The sequence below is a fragment of the Artibeus jamaicensis genome, unplaced genomic scaffold, assembly GCF_021234435.1.
Source record: "Artibeus jamaicensis isolate MK-2021 breed Jamaican fruit bat unplaced genomic scaffold, CSHL_Jam_final scaffold_916, whole genome shotgun sequence".
In the NCBI taxonomy this organism is placed as follows: Eukaryota; Metazoa; Chordata; class Mammalia; order Chiroptera; family Phyllostomidae; genus Artibeus; species Artibeus jamaicensis.
Genome location: NW_026522059.1, coordinates 4,010,789 through 4,031,276, shown reverse-complemented (window position 1 = coordinate 4,031,276; position 20,488 = coordinate 4,010,789). Strand labels below are relative to the sequence as shown.

General features: G+C 51.0%; 1 protein-coding gene across 5 annotated transcripts in view; it reads left to right on the top strand.

Moving 5' to 3' along the window:
• The window catches only part of KHDRBS3 (KH RNA binding domain containing, signal transduction associated 3), a 116,317-nt gene that overhangs the window by 27,630 nt on the left and 68,199 nt on the right, over window positions 1-20,488 (top strand). For all 5 annotated transcript variants that reach the window (XR_008390744.1, XM_037166757.2, XM_037166756.2 and 2 more), the window contains exon 2: window positions 8,423-8,541. Coding sequence is in view for 4 of the 5 variants with exons in the window: in XM_037166757.2 (XP_037022652.2) it covers window positions 8,423-8,541 (119 nt within the window). In the remaining variant the exon portion in view is untranslated. The remainder of the gene's footprint in view (window positions 1-8,422; window positions 8,542-20,488) is intronic.

Here is a 20,488-nt window from a genome sequence, read left to right as displayed (position 1 = left end):
GGTCAGGGCCCGTGTGTGGCTTGTGGGTTGTGTCCCCAGCTGGGGCATGTGTGGAAGGCAGCCAGTCGATGTTTCTCTTCCTTTCTCCCTCCATCCCTTCCCCTCTCTCTAAAATTAAAAGGAAAGAGAGAGAGAAGTGGCTTGATGCCATTAGATTAGTGACTCCTGACCGCAAGAGTCAGGGATGGTTCATATCTGCATCCTCCATCCTGTTCCTGATTGGGACCCTCAGAGGCCTTCCTGAGGCCCAGCATGGCACCTGGCACAGTGTCCTTAAGACTTGTGGCCTGGGGACTCCCAGGTACTCTGCACCACCTCTGAGAGTTTGCCAAGGTTGGGTATCCATCAGGGGCTGATCAGGTAAACAGAAATCACCCAGGTATTTTAACAGAGGATTTAATGTAAAGAATTTGTTGAACAGGTGCCGGATGACTGAAAAAGATTTTGAGGAATGCTGAAGTCACAGACATAATGACACGCACCCCCACAAGCCTGCACCCTTGAGGCTGGAGGAACAAGGGCAGGGACTGGGGGGAGATACTCTGGGGACCTGGGACCCAGGCCTGGTCAGTGAGTTATCCCAGGCACTCTGGCCTCTGGGGACAGGGTCCTGGCCTGCTGAGGAGGGCTGTGAGTGTGGAGGGGTCCTTGTCACTGCCAGAACTTGGGGACTCTGTGTTGGTGCACTGCCAGCACTGGGAGCAAAACAGGAGGGACAGGCCCCTCTTTCTCCCGTGCTGGCAGCGTGGGACCTGCTGGGGGGGCCTCTGGCCATGGGGTAGGCACTAGCAGAGTCCCCACCAGGCATCTGGAGCAGGGAGCTCAGGGCACCCGCAGGCGCCTGCAGAGCCCAGAGACAGGGCGTGGCGGCTAGCACCGTGGTCTGTTAGGCCTCGGGAACAGGAGACTTCCGTTTCGGTTGGTGCGAAGGTCGGGTGTTCTTAAAGTCCGTCGGGTCTCCCTGGGCTTTTCCACGAGGGGCGCTGCCACTGGCTCAGCGGGTCATTTTTGAACACGCATTGTGTCCTTGGTGCAGAACGGGGCCCGGGACCGCGACGCTGAGGGACACGGTTTCATGCCCATGTGGGCTGCCTGTCACGTTTCTGCCGGGGGGCCTGGCCTGTGCCGGACGGGGCTCCCAGATGGACTCAGCTCTCTGTAATGGGACTCGGGTCCCGTCGTCGCTGCAGTTTGAACAGCGGCCCCTTTTCCCACAGTCTCCACCTCGTCGTTCTAACTCTGCCGTGGCCGACTCGCTGGCAGACTCGGAGCTCTCCTGGAGGCGATGTCCAATAGTATCTGTGCAGCAGTTTCCTTTCCTCCTGAATTATTCATCCTTTAGGATCAGCACGCGCAGCTATTTCAGCTGGTTTTCGTAGTCTTTTCAGCTTTTTCCCCATTATTTCCTCCCTCACAGAACCTTTTCAGATGGTTTTCCCCAGCCGTCTGCCCATACTCTCTCATGAAACAGTAATTCTTCGGATGGTGCTCTATCTGTATTGTTGCTGGCAACCATTGTTGCTGTAAAAATTGGTCAGTTTTCCAAGCTGGTCTAAGGGACCGCTTCTGGATTCTAGGCCATGGTGGTAGTGTTCTCGTCTTAGCTTGTTCCTCATCCCTAGAACTGACCCACAACTGACTGTACCTCCCGTGGCCCCGTGGCTGAGGTGAGAACAGAAGACAGACAGACATCAACCGGTGGTTGTTGCAGTGCATGTTTCTGTCACTGTGGTTATCCTTCTGTCTCCCGTGCCCGGGTGGCACAGTTCTGCAAGGTGACATGGAGTCCGCATGCTCGGCCCGAACGTAGATCCATCAGCTGTCGGTAGATCTGACAGGTGGAGTCCACAGGCGTGCACGGTGGCTACCTACATCCTCTGTGGTCGAAGGACAGAAAGCAAGCGGGTGCTGTCGAGTGGCCTTGGTGTGGCTCCTTTTCTGTGAGCTCCCGAGGTGGCTTTGACGCGCAGCTCGGTCTGGCTGGGACAGGAGGGTGCCTGCCTGACCTGACGAGTCCCTTTGAGCAGAGCCCCCACCATGGGCTGGTGCTCGGGGAAGAGCCTGGAGCTGGCCCTGGCCGGCCCCGAGTGGACGTGGGAAGCCGTCCTCCCTTTCAGGAGTAGTTTGCCTCTGCGTGGAGGTGTTTCCTGTCCTCCAAAGCCGTGACCCCAAAAGCGCGTGTGAATCATTTTAAATCAGTGTCTTCACTTCCTGCGGTGTCTAGACCTGAGTGACGAAACGTGTCTTCTGTCGTGATTGTGTTTGTTTTTAAAGAGTGCTGTATGCCTGTCTGGCAGTTTTCGGGCAGGTTCGGCCACTGCACGCGGGGGGAGCTGCTGTGTTTCCAGGCACCTTGTTCGTTTCCTGCGATTATTAAGCGGCGCCTGCCTGGCCGTGCGTATTTCCCCGCATGTCTCGTGTGGTTGTGCTGGTGGGCCTGGTAAACAGCGCCAGGACAGGAGGGTCCTTCGGGGTCATTTTTGCAGCCCTGGAGCCTGCTGTTTATTTTCTGAATGTTTTTCTATGAAACTGACCCTGTAGGTCATCATCAGATAACAAAAACAATTTCACGTCCTAAGGCTCACTCCCCGCCCAACTCTGACTCTTTGCTACAGAAATCGGGAATGACTCTGGTTATGGAACTGACCTGAAAGTTAAACGTGGCATCGCACGGATATGTCCTGCTCTGAGCCTGCCCTGAGCCTGCCCTGAGCCTGGGCTGAGTGGTCTGCCGCCGCTGCCGTCGGCCTGAGTTGCTGTACCCCTGACCAGTGGAGCATCTTCACTGGTGGTCTCGTGGGAGCAGAGCGCTCGTGGGCTGTGGCCGTCATTGGGCGTCACCAGTGCGGCCCCGATTCTCTCTGGGCGCGTGGTAGCGCCAGCAGGATAAGTGAGAGAGACGTCGAGTCTTCACACAGAGGAAATGGGTTTTATAATGAGTGCGGTCCGGACAGAACTAATCTCTCTCTTGGATCATTACTTCACCTAATCACAAAACTTTTTTTAATTCAGATCCTTGCAGGGTTCTAATTGGTAACCTCTGGAGCTCGATAATTGGGTAAGATAGCTGGTCTTTCGCTGTATGCCTAATGACGTTTGCAATTAGAAGTGAGAAATGGGGTTTAACCCTTCGGCAGATTTAACTAAAAATCAGATTTTTCTTTTTTCAAATTTTAACAGTTATTCTCATCCCTATTCCCCGTAGTTACCAATGAAAGTCCTTTTAACTTGAATGAACCCTATGCACCTTTTTCTTCAGTCTGTGGGTGTGCGGAGCTTCATTTGACAAATGTGTTGAGTTATATTAAGAATAATCCTGAGTCCTTTCCAGCCTCCCAGGGATTGGTCTGCTCGGGAGCGCAAAACCTCCCAGCCTCTTCTTCTCTGACCTCGGGGTCCGCCTTCCCGCCTGTCTCTTTTGGGTGATGGCAGCAGAAGCCGATGCAGGGTTTGCAAGCAGTTTCAGTAGGCATTTCAGAACCTTCCTTATGACCAGAGAGTTCCCCAGTATTCCCGTGGGGACCAGGGGAACAGTGGGGACCCGGGTCCCCGTCATCTGCCGTCCTCACTGCCGTGCAGAGCAGCTGGCTGGAACTCAGTCCGCATCGCCGTGCACTGGTGCTGTTGCCCTTCCTCCGCTCTCCCCTTGTGTGTCCCCACAGACAGTGGGTGTGCAGTGAGGGCAGCTGACTGACTGCTCCTGGAAAGTCCTCTTGATTCACTGGAGGTGGGACTCAATCTGTTGTGCTTGTCTGTGGGTCCAGAAAGCCAGGCTTGGTTTCGAAGCCAGGTGTTCGGTGTTTTGCAGAAGCAGAACCTTTGAGTGTCGGGCTCTCCTGCAGTCAGACCGTAGCTCCGCCTCGGATGAAGGGGGCCGCTGGTGCCCGCGCTCTCCTGGGGAGTTCTGAGGGCGAGGTCAGGTAAAGCTTCCAGCGGGGTGTCTAGAATATATACCCAGGATGCTGCAACTTCTGGGAACCTTCTCCCGGTTTTCAGGACCATCGTACCTGGGGTGTCCAGGCTCTGGTCTTTGTTATCTAAAATGACAAAAAACCTTTTCCAACTGGAAGTTTATTTTGAAAAGTGTTGGGAGTTAGCACGGAAATCCAGGAACCTCCTCGTTTCTGAAGGTCTCTGCGACGTCTGCGTTGTTTGGGTGACGCGTTCATGTTTCATGGAGATGTCGAAGTGTCGATCGAGTCTTTCGTCCCCATGTCTTTCTCTGCCGCGGCGCCTTGGGCTTGGTGGCCGACTACGTGTTGGAGGGGAACGCAAGGGGCCGACACACTGGAAGCATTTTTTTTCTTAAAAAGAATTTGAGAGAATTTTCATAATGATTCTGAGTAGGCTTAGTTTTTTTAGTTACCTGGGTTTTATTCTCCGGAATCGTATTGCTTCACAAATTCTTCTTGACATTCAGTGCACAGTGAAACCCTCGCTGCACGCATGTAAACAAGTCATCACAAGTTAGGCGGCCTGTTGAGTAGGGCGTGTCCTGTGTTTGCATTGTGTGGTCCGGTTTTCAGAGAACTCTGATAAACATCGTTTTGGTACTGAACAGTAATTTGGTTAGTTTCCCCCCCAAATGAAATAATAACCTGAAGCATTTTTTCTCACTCAAAGTCGTACCCCTCTGCTACACTAATGCCAAGAAAGTGGAGGGAGCGCGGATTTAGGAGTCGGGCGAACTTGACCTGGTTTGGCCGTGGGACCTCAGCGAGGTCACCGGATGCCCCTATGCCAGTGATTTCCAGCTGGTGCGCTGCAGGAATATTTAAAACCTGAGATACCCGACCATTTAGTCAGGGGCACTGCCCTCTGTTCCTTTAGGATGTGAAATTAAAAAAATGACAGTAGCCACAGAACAGTAGCCGTCTGATGTGAAATGAATCAGAGTTATATGTATTTTTTGTCAGATCAGCATAAAAAATATAACGTGTTTTTTGGTGTGCTGCAGAATGTTAGTAATTTGTTTCCATGTGCCCGGAGATGAGACGGTTGAAAGTCTGCTCCGAGCGGCCGTTTCCGCTCTGCCTAATGGAGATGGTATCTACTCTGCTGCCATGTCACCAGTTAAAAACCTGGACGATCAGAAGTAAATTCCAGATCAGGAGCAGAACCATAGAAATGAAGATCACATGGAGGGTTAGCAACAGGGGAGTGGGAGAAGGAGAAGGGGGGAGAAGGTACAGAGAATAAGTAGCATAGACAGTAGGTAGAAAATAGATGGGGGAGTGCAAGATTAGTATGGGAAATATAGAATCTAAAGAACTTATGACACATGGACATGAACTAAAGGGGGGGAATGGTGGGGGAGGGGATGTGCAGGGTGGAGGGGAAATGAAGGGGAAATAGAACAACTGTAATGGCATAATCAATAAAATATATTTTTAAAAAAAGTAAATTCCAGTGGCCTCTGCTATTACCATGAAAATTTTGTCAGTGGTCCATGATGGGGAGAATTCATCCCTCCCACTCCTCTCCCCTTTCACCAACCTCCCTCGCTCCCCGGGTGAGTTTGGCCAGCATTTGCTCGGTGTGCGTGTTCGTGCCAGGTGCTGGGTGTGGATTGGGGTGCTCCCTGTGCAGACACTCACTCTGCCTGTGTAAATGTACATCCAGTCCCCTATCAAGCACTGTCAGGGCCAGAGGGCCGACCCTTCCCTGGGTGCCGTGTTCCTGTGTCCGTGAGGAGCTCGCGTGAGCTCCCTCCCCGCTGTGCTGCCGCCTCCTGCCCGTGCGGTCCTGAGCCACGTGGGTCCCTCCCGTCCGGGGCAGGTCTCCGTCACTGCGCTCTGGCCTGGCTCGGAGAGGCGTTCCGTGAGGCTCGGCCTGCTGGTGTGAAAGCATCTCTCCCATTCGTCCTGTTGGCGGGTAAAACATGTCTTTTCCGGCAACAAGCCCCGGGAATATTTTAGTGGTGTGTCAAACAGCGTTTACAGTGGCTGTGAGCACTGTTTACGGTTATTTAAGATCAGTTTAGATCCTGCACCTGGGCCGCTGTATTATTTTGAAACATGTTTCTGAGTGGGGAGCGAAGAGGCACTTTTATTCCCAAGTGGCCTTCTCACTCCACTGTGGATCCGGCCAAGCCGGTCCCCTGGTGAGTCTGCAGAGTGAAGGGGCTTGGGACGGGGGCCGTGTTTGCTCTGTCACTGTCCCCACTGGGACTTCGTCCTGCAGGCTGACTTGGTTCTCTAGTTGTACTTTCTAGGCCTTTAATGAGTTTCTATTAAATGGCTTTTGAACAACTGGTAAGATGGGCTTCGACGTTAGGTACACCATAGTGTGACGTACGACTCGACTACTCACTGCCCGTCCACGAGCTCCCGCCACTTGGATCTCAGGGTCTTCTTTTTGTAAAGGGGGTGGTAGGTCCTAGAATTATGAAAATAGAGACTTTAGGCCACACACACAGCCCTGCACTTGGTGAAGCATTGTCACCACGGTAATAATCATAATTACTTAATTAGCACTGCTGTACCAAGTGCACTCCAACACAATTTTCATTGCTTTCCAGCGTTTTGCTGTGTAGTGTTACATGTGGAGACCCTCGGATGTCAAGGGGCCTCAGAAACTCTTGTTAAAGACTCTGCCTGCTCACCGAAGGAGCTGGGCTGGGCAGCTGCTTTCTGTTTTACTGGGTCCCCGGCCACCCTCCCTGCCCCGCTCTGTGCCCAGGAGGCTGGTGGGGATGCCGAGGCCTGGGGTGGCTCAGCACACAGCCCCCCTCCGGCCCGGCCCGGGGAGGTGACCTGCGGGAGGGCAGCAGTGAGGGCAGTGTGTGTCCTCCTTGGCTTCCTGCCCCGGAGGCCAGCACACGGGTTGGCGGTGTCCGTCTGTGGAGGTCTGCACCCCTGTCTTGGCCAAACAGTCTCTCTCTTCCATTCCCGCCCCTCCACCCCGGGGCAGCAACACCGCCCCTCCCGACCAACCGCAGAGAACCGTCCCAGCCTTCATTGCCATTGGTTTGGGCTCTGCACACCTTCTCTGTAGGCCCCTAATAAGTGCCCCTCAGGTTACCCAGTCTCAACGCCATCTTTATTTCTGGAATCCCGTTTGTTCCTTGGGTCGTTCACTCAGGGGAGGACCCCTTTTATTCTTCCATAGAGGATCCTCCGAGGGGCTGAGTGTTCGGGTTCCCCGCCGCCAGCTTCTGACACCAAAGGGCCCACCCCAGACGGGCTCAGGTGGGCATCACGGGCTCAGTAATACCTGCTTTTGTGGAGTCGTCTGGTGAAGGCGTGTCCTTCCCTTTGCGTGAACACCTGGTGGTGCAGGCAGACGGGGTCGTTAGCTGGAATGTGTTCATTCCGGCTTTGGATACTGATGTTTTCCAGCAGCTAGAACGTGCACATAGTAGGTGCTTAGTGGTCGTGTTTGTTGAATGAAGAAACAGACGGTGCCTAAGAGAAAGGCGGGCTCTGGTGGGAGAGCCTCTAGTCCGTGCAGTCTTCTGTAACGGAAGGCCTCACCCTCGGTGGGCTCTCAACTGATTTGTCACCCTCGACGCTTGAAGCCCGAGAGGAACCACCTGCCTGTTTGGGGTCAGGTGATGGCACAGTCCCTGGTTCGTAGCTGCAGTCTTCTGGCTGTGTCTGCACTGGGTCTCTTTGATAAGGGCGCTAATGTCATTCACAAGGCCTCCACCCTCACGACCTTGTCACCTCCCACAGGCCCACCTCCTGACGGGCCATCACATTAGGGTGCAGGGGTTCAATGTGTGCATTGGGGTGAGCACACACTGACTGAGCAGAGGGTCCCAGTGGGCCTGTGTGCGGGTGTCAGGATGGGGGTGAGTGAGTCCCCCACTAGTACTGCGGGGAGGAGAGGGCCAGAGGCGCACGGAGAGCAGCGTGTCACAGGGTTGACTCTTGAGAGAGAGAGGTGTTACCTTGAACTCATCCACGGAACACCACAGGGAGAGAGACGAGTGTGAGCAAAGCCCTGCGCCTGCAGTCCGTCTTGTCACATGCAAGGAGGGAAGGTTCGGCTGGGGAGGGTGAAAAAGAATCAGTTCTTGATGGGATGAGCCTCAGAGAGCCTGGCAGGATGATGAATAGAGATGCTGGGCTCAGTAGCCCGGAACCGAGAATGCTCTCTGGCTCCTTCTTCTCTGCTGTCGGGTCAGTTTCTCCAGGATTCCAGAAGGCCCCAGGAGCTTATTCTGGTGTTTGATTTGTGTGTTAGCTCCCATTAGCGCGGGCAGCGGAGGCGGAACTGGTAGAGCCCTGGTATCCGCACTTCCCTGTGGTCCTGGTGAAGAACTAACTGTTGATAAAACGAGCAGTGTATCGTTAGGTAAAACAGTTGCAGCGATCGAAGAGTCCGCGTTTGAAGTCCTGCCACGGTGGGGCTCACGAGAGCTCCAGCCCCGGAGTTCCCAGTCCTACACCTCATGGTTGTCTTTTTTCCTCCACAGAAATAGAGAAGTTTCAGAAAGGAGAAGGGAAGGACGAAGAAAAGTACATTGATGTGGTGATTAATAAGAACATGAAGCTGGGACAGAAAGTGCTAATTCCTGTAAAACAGTTCCCCAAGGTAAGACGCGAGGCCGGCTGCCCGGAAGCCCGGGAGCAGCTGTGTCCTTGACCTTTCATTAGGTACTCTCTCCAGGAGCTTCCCCTTCACGCAGCTCCCCACCCACCCCCCACAGACCTTTAAAGTCAACTCAGAACTTACCTAGTGATTCCGTCTTCGCTGTTCGTCCTTAGTTTGAGGTGTGGGCCCCCCCAAAATCAGGCTTATGAGGCATACTAACATGGCGACTTTGGACAACTAATTTAACTTCTTTCTACCTTTGTTTTTTTATTTGTAAGAAGAGGTTGGATTAAGAAATAAATGAGATTATCTGTGTTAAATGCTTAGCACAGGCTTTGGCACAGAAATGTTCCAGATTTTACTGTAATTATTCTAACAGAAGTTCTGTGTTTCATTTATTGCAAGTGTCACTTTATGCTGTTGAGCACAATTACAGTAGATGCTTTCAAGTCTCTTAATTCTGAAATCTTGGCCATCTTAGGTTGGGCCTGAACTGATACTCTTTTTACCTTGTTTCTATTTTTTCTTTCATTTGGGAGTCCACGCACGTGATTCACGCACACGGTGGTACTTCTCTGGAGTTCATTTTTTCAGGTTGCTGACCAACAATCCCTTCCCCGAATACACCGCCCTTTATCCATTTGTCTGGACAGTTTCCGTGTGGGATTATTCTAAATGAAATTGCTGTGGACATGTTCATTACAGATCACTTTGTGACCATATGTTTTTATTACTTTTGAGTAATAGGAATTTAATTGCTGGGCGTGTAGTTTTACCAGAAACTGTCAGACTTTTCCCCCGTAGTGGTCGACGCCTTGTGACACTTCTAGGGACAGTGCGTGCGCATTGTGGTTGCTCCATGTCTTCATCAACCTGTGATGTTATTGTTATCGATTTCTAATTTTAGCCATTCTGCTAATGTATTATGTAATGGTATTTCCTTGTGTTAATTTGTATTTTCCTGATGATTAATGATTTTGTGTTTTGGTTTTTTTTTTTTTAAGATTTTATTTGTTTACTTTTAGAGAGAGGGGAAAGGAAGGAGAAAGAGGAAGAGAAACATCAGTGTATGGTTGCCTCTCCAGTGCCCCCTATTGGGGACCTGGCCTACAACCCAGGCATGTGCCCTGACTGGGAATCGAACCAGTGACCCTTTGATTCACAGGCCTGTGCTCAGTCCACTGAGCCACACCAGCCGGCAGGGCTGTGGTTTTTTTGTGTTTTTTTTTAAATGCATGTACTGGCTGTTCATTTATCTCCTATTGCGAAGTGTCTTTTGAGATTTTTTGTTCTGTTTCTACATGGGATGTTATGTCTTCCATTCATTAAATTATGGGAGCTTTTTTATTTGTCCTGGGCCCATTTTGTTGGATGTATGTTTTGTGCCTCTTCGGGTCATTCCATGGCTCGCCTGCCGTTTTCTTAACAGAGTCTCGGGATAAGCAGAAGTTTTAAACTTTGAGGATATCCAATGTATCTGATTTTTCACTTATGATGATTACCTTTTACCAATTGAGAAATCTTTGCTGAGCTCCAGGGAATTTCCAAGTTCTTTATTGAATATAAAGAGACTCTCCTATATTTTCTCCAAAAGCTTTATCACTGTAGCTCTTGCTTTTAGGTCTGCAATGCATCTGAACTTTTTGTTTGTGCTGTGGGATAGAGGGTCAGAGCTCGTGTTTCCTTCCTACAGATGTTCAGTTCCCCCGTACCGCTGGTTGAGAGATGTGTCCTCCCGCTGACCGTGCGCCTTTGAGAACCAGGCGACTGCTGCGGTGAGGGCTGCGTGCGCTTTCTCGTTTCCTTGATGTGACTGTGGACCCCGCTGCTGCCCTGCGGTCTTCACGCCGTAGCGTGTTGTGGGAAGACATCGGGCTGGGCAGTGCGGTCCCTTCCACCACGTCCTTCTACCGAGTTCTTCCTTCTCCAGGTCCCGTGGATTGAAGTCCTTTCCAATTCCATGGAAATTAAATAATTCTTTCATTAATTTTCCCAGAACATTCTGCAGGGATCATGATCGCAGGTGATTGTTATTCAAGTCAGGGAAATTTGACTTCTGAACGATATTGAGTCTTCCTTGACTATGGTGTGTCTTCCCATGTGTTTAGATTTTTAATTTCTATCAGCAGCATTTTATACTTTTTAGGATAAAGGTCTTATTTGTCTTTTGTTAAACTTATTCCTAAATATTTTATGTGTTTGACATTTGTAAGATGGATATTTAAAATTTTTTTCCAATTTTTTGCTTCTGATATAAAATTTTATATATTAACCTTGTGTTCTGCTACCTTACTAAATTCACTTATTAGTTCTAGTAAGTTGTTTTATAATTTTTTAGGATACACTATGTACATAATTATATCATTGTGTAAACAGTTTACTTCTTTTCCAATTTGTATACTTTATATTTATTTAGCTTGCTTTATCATATTGGTTAGTATCTCTAGAATAATGTTTGAATACAAGTGGGAAAGATGAGTTATTCTTCCCTTGTTCACAATTAGTGTGAGGGGCATTCATTGTTTTACCCTTGAGAATGTAACAGCTGTACAGCTTTAGGTTTGTTGGTTTTGTTTGTTCGTTGGTTTTTTTGGTAGATGCCTTTTATTAGGTAGAGGGAGGTCTTTTGTATCTCAGTTTTGCTGAGAGATTTGATCCTGACTGGGTAGTGAATTTTATCGACTGCCCTTCCGCATCTGTTGAAATGAACACAGGATGTTACTCCTTTATGCCGTTAACATAGTGAGTTTTTTTGATTTGTCTAAATTAAACCAGCATTTCACTCCTGGGAGAAGCCTTACCTGGTAATGACATATTCCCCTTTTTTATGTTGTTGGATTCAGATGCACCTATGTTCATAGGTACTGCTGGCCTGTCATGTTTTAAATTTAGGATCTGTGTCAGATGTTGGTATTAGTGTTATGTGTGGTTTCATAAAGTAAGTGGAGAGTATTGATTTTCTTCTCAAAGAATGTGTGCCAGTTCGGTGCTGTTTCTCCTTCAATATTTGATAGAATTCACCAGCGAAGCTGCCTGGGCCCAGGGTTCAGTGATGAGTCCAATGTCTTCAACTGACGTGTCACTGATCAGATTTTCTGTTTCATCTTTGGGAATTTTTTGGTGTATTTTTCAAGGGATTCGTCCATGTCATTATAAAATTTTAACTATTTTTCTTCAAATACTTTTTTTGAGCCTTTTCTCTCCATCTTTGAGACTTGTTATTCCTACAAGATTTGTCCAGAAGGTATCCAGCCATGTAGTATGAAAAATAGAGACTTTTTTAATTGTAGAAGATACAAGAAACAAGAAACACTGTACATAGGACAAGGACACCTCAGTCCCCTTCGTATTAGACACCCTGGGACCTCACACAGTTGTCCCAGTCTCCGTCAGCTGCCCCATCTTATTTTCTTGACTCTCATCAACTGTCTGAAATCTCTTCCTTTCAAATATGCTTTTAGTTTTGGGAAAAGCCAGAAGTCACTGGGTGCTGGATCTGAGCTATAGGGGGCCTAAGTCACTTGGGTGATTTGATGTTTCACAAAAAAACTCTGCATTGGACGTGGTGTGTGAGTGGGCACATTGTCATGATGAAGCTGCCAATCACCAGCTGCCCAGAGCTGCGGCCTTCTGAATCATCCATATGGTTTCTGGGGAGGAGTGTTCAAGCTCAATGCAAAGTTTGATGCGGACCCATTGCTGTACTCTCCCAGTCATGTTGAATGTGACGGCCACGTAGTACTCATGCTCACCGGACAGTGTCTACCGCCCCCACTGACCAGTACAGTGAGGTCATCATTGTTCTCACACACACACATTCCAGTCCCCTCCCCTTGGCTGCCTGGTCACATCGATGTCACGTAACCCTTTAGTTCTCGTCATCTCATTAAATTAAGAATGGCTGGACTTTTTGTGGACAGACCTCGTATGTTTGACCTTTTGATATTCTCCAAACGGTTTTGGTGGCTCCAGTCACTTTTGTTACCAGTTTCCTCTTTTCCCCTTTGTTCTTCGGACTGGGTGATTTGTACTGCTGTGTCTCAGAGTCACTGTTCTTTCTTACTATTGTTTTCTCCTCAGCCCATCTTCCAACAGTTTTATGTCAAGTATTTCAGCAGTCTGCTTCAGAATTTGTATTTGATTCATGTATAAGTATGTCCACTTAAAGTATTTTTTCTTTGCTAGGATTTTCTAATTTTTTAATGAATTGCGGGCGTTATTTTATGCCATTGAGCACAGTTAAAATAGATGCTTCGGTGTCTGATTCTGAAATCTTTGTCACCTTAGCTTTGACCTGAATCGATAATCTTTTGTCTCGCTAGTGAGTCACACGGTCCGAGCCCTTTGTGCGGTGAGCACTTAGGCTGTTCCGGACACGGGAGCGTCACGTAGTGGAAATGCCAGAATCTGCTCTCCGCCTGTGAGGTCTATGGGTGCTCTTGGAATCGGACCAAGATGGATCCCTCGGGTAGAAGCGGTCTCAGTTCAGTTCTTTTCTTAGTTTGACTTTCGCGTTTACTTTTGGCGTACGTGGTTTGGGGGTCAGCTGGAGACTTTGGCAGATCTGGTTTCTCCCATGAAACCTGGTCTCCCCAGCTCTGGTTCCATCTTTTCTAGCAATTCCTCTCTCATGTGTCAGCACCGTGGTCTGTCCTCAACTCTGCTGCTCAGACTAAAAACCCTAACGCCAGCAGATTTGCCCAGGCCGTTCCCTTTTTCAAGTCAGACTCCCCTCCAGGGCCTTTTTGTTCATGACCATTCAGGCTCAGGTGGTGGGTTCGTGTATTTTGCTCAGCGTTGAAGAGTTCCTCCTTATCTGTGGGCGGCCAGCCTGCCAGAGCTTAGTCACACTTACAGAGTGGAAGAGGTGCATTTTTGGGGAACCGAGAGGGATGCCGGGAACCTTCCATGGAGCCCTCACTAAACACAGCCCAGCTCGAGGAGACCTTTGTAAACTGGCAGCTGTGCCCGGTGCACTCTGCAGGCTCAACGGGCAGCAGACGGAAAGGTGAGCAGGCGCTGCCTGCCTTCACGTCGTTCTCGGGCTAGTAGGTGATTGATCCGCAATGAGTACTCTGCTGTGTGTGAGTAAGTGTGTGAAACAAAGTATATGCAATAGGATATCAAATTCCGTTTTCCAGCGTCAGCTTTGCTGAGCGTGGGGGAAGACAGGTCTCACAGAGCAGCGATGTTTTGGGTATTTGTGCAGTCCGGGGCCCATTGCTCCGAGTGCTGAAAAAGGGAACTTCTGCCCGCGTGACTGAGCACGCAGGTTCCGGGCCAGCCTGCATAAAAGGCTGGTGCAGCACTTCCGTGGCTCTGAGGCAAAGCTCGCAGGCTGGTGTCGGTTACGGGACTGAGGGGCGGAGCTGGGAGGGGCTGCCCTGGCGTAGTCCCGCTGGGCGTGGAGTTGGTGCTGACTGCCCACTCTCAGCTTCTGGGGCCACAGAGCAGTGCCGCGTGGGACACCCTGTCTGGGCAGCTGGTTTCCAGTAACGGGATGATTTCCCTTCTTGCAGGGAACCCTTTTTGACACTGTCTGTGGCACACCATGGAATGCAAGTCTTTCAGGGTTCAAACCTAAAGCCCGTTCTTGAATTACATGCCTGAGCCTGGGAAGTGTGAGGCTCAAAGTAAACACTGTTGTGTGATGCTTGTGCTTTAAGATGTTAAACTGGAGAAATGGTCCTCCCCAGTTTTCGTGTGCGTAAGCCCTGGCCTCCAGGGTCGAGCAGTGACTAGGTACAGCGGAGTTAACATCAGTGCCCTGCCGCGACCAGAGCAGGTGCCTGCGGCACGGTAGACGCCTGTGGTTCAGCTGCACTTGTCTCTTCCTGTCCTGGCTGCTCCACATCCGTGCACCCGTCCCTCTGCCCATGAACTTGAATCTGCTGAGGGTTTTCCGGGAGCCAGGCCTCGTGCAGGGGGAGCGGCGGTGAGCCAGGCACATTTTCCTCATGAGGACGTCCAGTGGTGCGGGGCCTGCAGACGCAAGTGGTCACTTACAGCTCAGTCTGAGAAGCCACAGTTGGGGGCTCCAGGAAGACAGGAGGGGACCACAAGGCACTACCAGAGGCCCCCTGCGGGGCTGTCTGGGAGGAGGGAGCTGGCCGGACGCCAGGCAGGGTGGGATGGTCGCACTCTGGGTAGAACAGAGGCCACCTGAGAAATTCCAAGCCATTTCCTTTGGCCAAACAGGTTCATTTCAATACGATGTACAGCTTGTTACAGGATTGGTTTGTGAAGCGCTGGGGGTGCAGAGTGTGGGGTGTTGTCGGCCAGTGGGGCTGTGTGGGGGTGGGGGGGCGTTATGTGGTCTGCGGTAGAGGATGAGGCAGGTGGCTTCTCCAGGTGCTTCGTCACAGGGGGCGGTTTCAGGAGGGGGAAGGCCAAGGGCAAACCACGCTGGGGGCAGCAGTGCGGTGCGCCTTTGCAGCCCAACCTGCGATGCGGAGGGAAGTGACTTAAATCCGTGTTGTTACACACGCACGCGTGCTCTGGTTGTACACACGCACGCACTGTGGGGATGTGTCTGTCTTACCAAGTTACATTAGAAACCCGAGGTGTAGACCAGTCACTTCAGAAAAGCGGGAGTGACAGCAGTCACGTTCCGGAGGACAGGGCTGTGTGTGTTCCTGTCTCACCAGCTCTTGCGCTTCGATGTTTTGACGGTGACCTGGTACCACTTTTCTAATTCGGTGGAAAAGGTTTCCCTGTTTGGGAAAACAGGCCCTGGAGACAGTTAATGTATGAGGTGCTTTTGTACTGCGGTTGTGTTTTTAGAAAATTGATTGTACTGATTGAGTTAAAGTCTGTAGGTTTAAGTTAGGTTTATTAAGTTTCTTAATTCGGTCCTCGTTTTCATCTCTGGGCATTGACTCGTACACACTGTTTAGCTTTATTAGCCTTAGGGCGAGCGACGTGGGTTGTTTCCTGAAGTGTTTTGTACGAGTGTTTTGTGTGCTTTTAAAGTTTTCCACATTCCCAGCTCACACAAGCTCTCGGGTTAAGGGTCTTTGAGAGAGAAGTGCTCAGAAAACGCGTTCCTGCCTGGAGTTGGAATCGGAGCTCAGGGAAACTTTCTTCCTCAAAGCCGCTGGCATCTCTCCTCTGTAGTCCATTGCAGTTTGAAGCCCATGAACTTACTGCCGGGTAGAAGCCTGTTCCACAGAAATCACCATGGGTTTAAAAATTTCCTTGAGTGGTAAATATCTGACGGTTATATCAGCGTGTAACTTCTGTGATTCCTAATTGGTTTCCAGAGGCGTATAATATTTTCCCCAGAGGATTTATGTGCAAATTGTCTTTTTGGTGTTCAACTGATGGTTGGTATATTTAGTGGGCATACAGTGCCAGTATGCTGGTGTCGTGTGGTAGTTTTTTATGTAAGTGCCATTACCAAAGTTATTATGGCCAGCCAGTAAGGATTTCGATATTAAAAACAATTACTTAAAGCCACCTGGGTTGATAATAAGTCACTGTGGGTGCCCGTGCTAGTACTGGTGAGCTCGGGGGACCCCGTGACCAAGTAGGAAGGCCGCTCAGGGTGATGGGACCTTAGGAGACCGCGGTGGCCCCAGGGTCCCCAGCAGGGAGCCCTCTGTGCTTTTCCTCTCCTGTCACCTAGGGCGGGAACCGGCGGGCAGCGAGGTGACAGGTGGGGAGAACAGGGGCACACCTTCGGAAGCCGCCCTTGTCCTGTCCTTGGAGGCCTCTGCTGGGCCCTCAGGATGCCGTGGTGCCCGTCCCGCGTCGAGAAAGGCGCTTACGCCGTAGTGCGCAGATGCGCCTGCGTTCGAGACAGAGCTGCGGAGGGTTTCCCATCTCCAGCAGCGCCTTTCCCTCCTTTTTCAAACACTCGGTGTGGGCCCACCAGGCAGCCCTCGAGCTGTGTAGACCCCAAAAGCAGACAGACGAGTGTGGAGGGGCTCCTGAAAGAATTGACTCGCTGTAGGGGCTCGTTGTCATCACCGCTGCTATTTTATTCATATGTCCTGTGGTCGCAAAGCAGTAAATTTGGAAACACAGTGTGTGATGAATACGGTTACATATGTATCTTTGATGACATCACCACTTCCTTTCTGAGGGGTCATGGAGGAGAGATCTCAAGTGTGTCGCTAAGCCAAAAGCTAAAGACGTTTTTAGTCACATATTGCCGGCTTAGACACCTTTGCATGTCCCTGGGCTCATCGCTTTGGCTCTGGGCCCTTGAGGACCACAAGTTGGATCCACGGAAGACTGGCCCGATGTCGAGCAGAGGAAACGTGAACGACACTTAAGGCCTCTCCGCTGGGAGCCCCAGCCTGCTGGCTCAAAGCCCACGGACCCCGCTGTGCACTTTGGTCCAAACAAGTAATTGACACGTAACCACATGAAATAAGGGACACCTCGGCCCTGAGAAGCACCGCGACCCAGGGGACGGGAGTCAGGAGCCCCTCCCCCGACTTGTGGCCTGCCCAGCTCCGCCCGCTGGACGCCTCCCCTTGGAAGGCCCCAGGCAGCCGGGCTTTGACTTGTCCCCAGTGGATTCGTGCCTCTGCCGTGGCAGCCCTCTCCCCTGCCTTTATTTTCACGAGTGACAGACGGCACACGCACCTAAGTGCCCACGCTGGAAACCAGTGCGTCACGTTTGTTTACCAGCTGCTCCTTCATTTGCCTCCGCCCTCCATTCTTCAAACACCGTGACTTACACACACATGTTGTTGTTTCTGTTCCCGGTTATCACCCGTCTCTCTCTCTGCACGCCATTGCCGCCCTCCCCCGTCCGCGGGATAGCCGCTTCCCGGGGCTGTTCCCGCCTCCCATTTTGGGTCCTCCCTTCCGCTCCCCACGCAGCAACCAGGCGGATGCAGTCAGGCTTTTCTGGATTAACCGCTTCAAACTCAGCTATATAGGGGCTGCAATGCTTGGTTTTCTTTTTTCTTTTTCTTTTTTTTTTGCCATCCACCCCTCCCCACCCTGCAACAGCATGATCTAGCCTCGGGCAGAGAGATGGCAGGTACGAGAGGTGGATTATTTCGGACCGTCGACTGCGTGTGCCTCTATGTGTATTTATTTCCCCGTCTCATCTGCCAGAGAAGTTACGGCGTGCTTCACTGACTTTTGGATTGTGACTTTCTCAGTAAATTGGGCTGTTCACCATTTAAACATAGATGCTGTGTTAAATTACAGTCGATGGAGTGATACCAAGTAATCCCACTGCTACCAGTGATACTTAGAGGTTTGCGATTGGAAACTTAATAAATTTAAATAATAGATTTTTTTAATCCATAGTCTAATATGTTGCAATAATTTCTGCAGCAGAGGAAATCAATAAAAACTGTGTCGACCAGCACCATTTGATTCAGGGTAAAATCAACTTTAATTCCACGGGTGCTTGTTGAGAAGCCCTTTGTGGGAAAACTGATGACTCGAATATGGGCCCTAGTCACTCTCCTGAGGTTCACGCTCCAGCCGGAGAAATGGTCAACTCCGCTGAGTCGCGCCGGGTGAGAAGGGAATTATAGCAGGAGGGAGGCTCAGGGGCTCCATGTGCAGGTAGGGGTGTGAGGAGCAGCTTTTTCTGGAGAAAGAATTGCGGGTGGAATTAAGTTCATTCCTTGCCAGTCAGTCCAGGCTGTGAGTAAGCAGAGATGGGAGGAGGGCGGAGTAGTTACGGGGCTAGAATGACCTAATTAGGGGAAGAGGCGCCTGTAGTGTTCGAGAGGCGGTAAAGTATGGAGCCGAGCAGGCTCCGATTTTCTGCCTCGGGTCAGGTGGGGCCGCGTGGACACGATGCTGCCTGTGTGTCTGTGGGCTGCAGGCCAGGGTTTGAGTGCGGGGCGGGGGGGGCGGGCCGTGAGAGCAAGAAGGGACCGTAGTGGACGTGAGGGAGTAACTTCCAGCAACTGTGAGATTTATCCCAGGACTGGATTTGTCTGTGAATTCTATGAAGTCATAAACTGCATTTCAAGAAAAATAAAAAACGTAAAAGGAACATTAAGCAGTGTGGGCGATAATCAGGGAAGACACCATAAGAACACTTTTGGGCGTGTTTGCCGCAGTGGGCGGAGGGACTGTGCCAGGGAAAGGACTTGGTGTGTGTGTGTGTGTGTGTGTGTGTGTGCGTGTGCGTGTTTGAGGGAATGTACACACACAACACAAATTTAGTCAATTCGTAAGGAATCAGGGGGCACTGAACCCACCGTTATAGGGGTGGGTCTGTATCGTACAGAATGCCCTCCTGTTACAACATAACTAGATCTTACATAAATTTCAACAAACAGACTTTAAAATGATTTCTGGTCTAACAAGAAGTAGGGTGTCCCTGAGCCCCTAATCTCCCCCCCACAACGCAAACAAGAGGAGTAACATAATGACGCATAGCTGACAAAATCTGAATGGTCAGCAGCAAGTAACCCCAAAAGCCGAAGCTGCCCCCAGAGAAAACACCTACCCTGGCTCCAGGGTGTGGAGCCCTCCACATTACCCAGGCCCCTCAGAGGGGCCGGAGTGCTCCTACGCTGGCCGTGGTGGCCGGCGGCAGAAGGACTGCCTGTGTTTCGTACGTCGTTCACGACTTTGCTGACACAGCTGTGGTGTTCCCCAGATGGAGCCACAGCAGGCGGGACGCTAGGTTCCTGGACCCAGAGTTCGTTGTTTTATTCTTTTGCTTTTGTCGATTCAGTAGAATTTTTTTTGGAGCAGTACTGTGTGCTGGGCAGTGTACTAAGAACGGAGACGGAGTGAGATGTGGAGATGATTTCAGACTTGAGCAAAATGCGTCTCGTCTTCTCAGGCAGCCAGCCTGAAAGGACCTGTCGTAAAGTGTAGTTTGGGAGGCGTGGCCAGAGAAAGCAGGGGGAGGGGCCTGGCGGAGAAGCCCCCCAGGGTCCCTTAGACTCTGAGGACAAGAGATGGCCGGACTGTATTGTACTTTGTACCACTGAGTTTGGTCTTTTTCCGTGTACATTTTTGCCATTGTTAAAAAAGTAGCAGAAAGGTAAGTATGGAAACTGTCAGCAGTGACCAAAACTTGAAGAAGATGACACCACCTAGATCGCATCTGTGTTTCACAGTCAAAATTAGATCCAAACCCTGGGCGGTGGCCCGGGCATCCCTGCGGAGGATGCGTCTCGGTGTAACCACGACAGAGCGGTCTCTGGCCCGCAGCTGCCCGCCCCTAGGGACACCCAGGCTCTTTGTGGTCACCTTCCCTCCCCTGGCTTGCTGTCATGAACAGATGTTGTCCCCGAGTGTGTCTTTACTTGTGTGTCACCTGGCTGGTCTTAGCAGACTGTGAAACTCCATCAGAGGGGGCCCCTGTCCCTCTGTTTTCTACCCAGCACCTGGCCTGTCCCCACCACGGTTGTGGTGGGGACCACACCTCCTCAGGGCTGGACTCTGAGCCAGGTACAGGCTTTGTGGATTTTGTCAACATTTAAAACACGCAGCAACTTGGTGGGTGTTGCCCTTCCCCCTGCAGACTCATGCTTTTGCTCAGCAGGAGAGACGGGTGCAGACCTGGGCAGGTTGCAGCAGAGAGAGGCTGCCTTCCTCCTGCACCTGAGTGCTGGTCTCAGGGTTCTTCAGGAAGCTTCCCTGGGGGCACCTGGGGGTGGGGGCTGTGTGGTGGATTCTTGCAGGAAAAAACCTGGAAGGTGTCAGCTCTCTAAATCTGGAAGCTGCCGGACGACCTGTCCTCCTGCTAGCCCGCCCACCCTCTGCGGAGAAGCTGGCTCCGGTGCTGTTTCTCCAGCAGGGGCCCTGCTGGCTGCGGGGCGTGCTCAGCTTTGGCCCGGATGCTGCTGGCCTGAGCTTGCCTTCCGTCCGGCTTCCTTCTGGGTCTAAGTGAGAGTGACGTTTTCTCCTCTGCGTCTGAGCTAAAATGGGTAGTTCTTGGAGAATGGCAGTTTTGAGAAAGTGAAATAAATGCAGAATGCCTAGAATCAAGAGCAGGAGAGAGGGG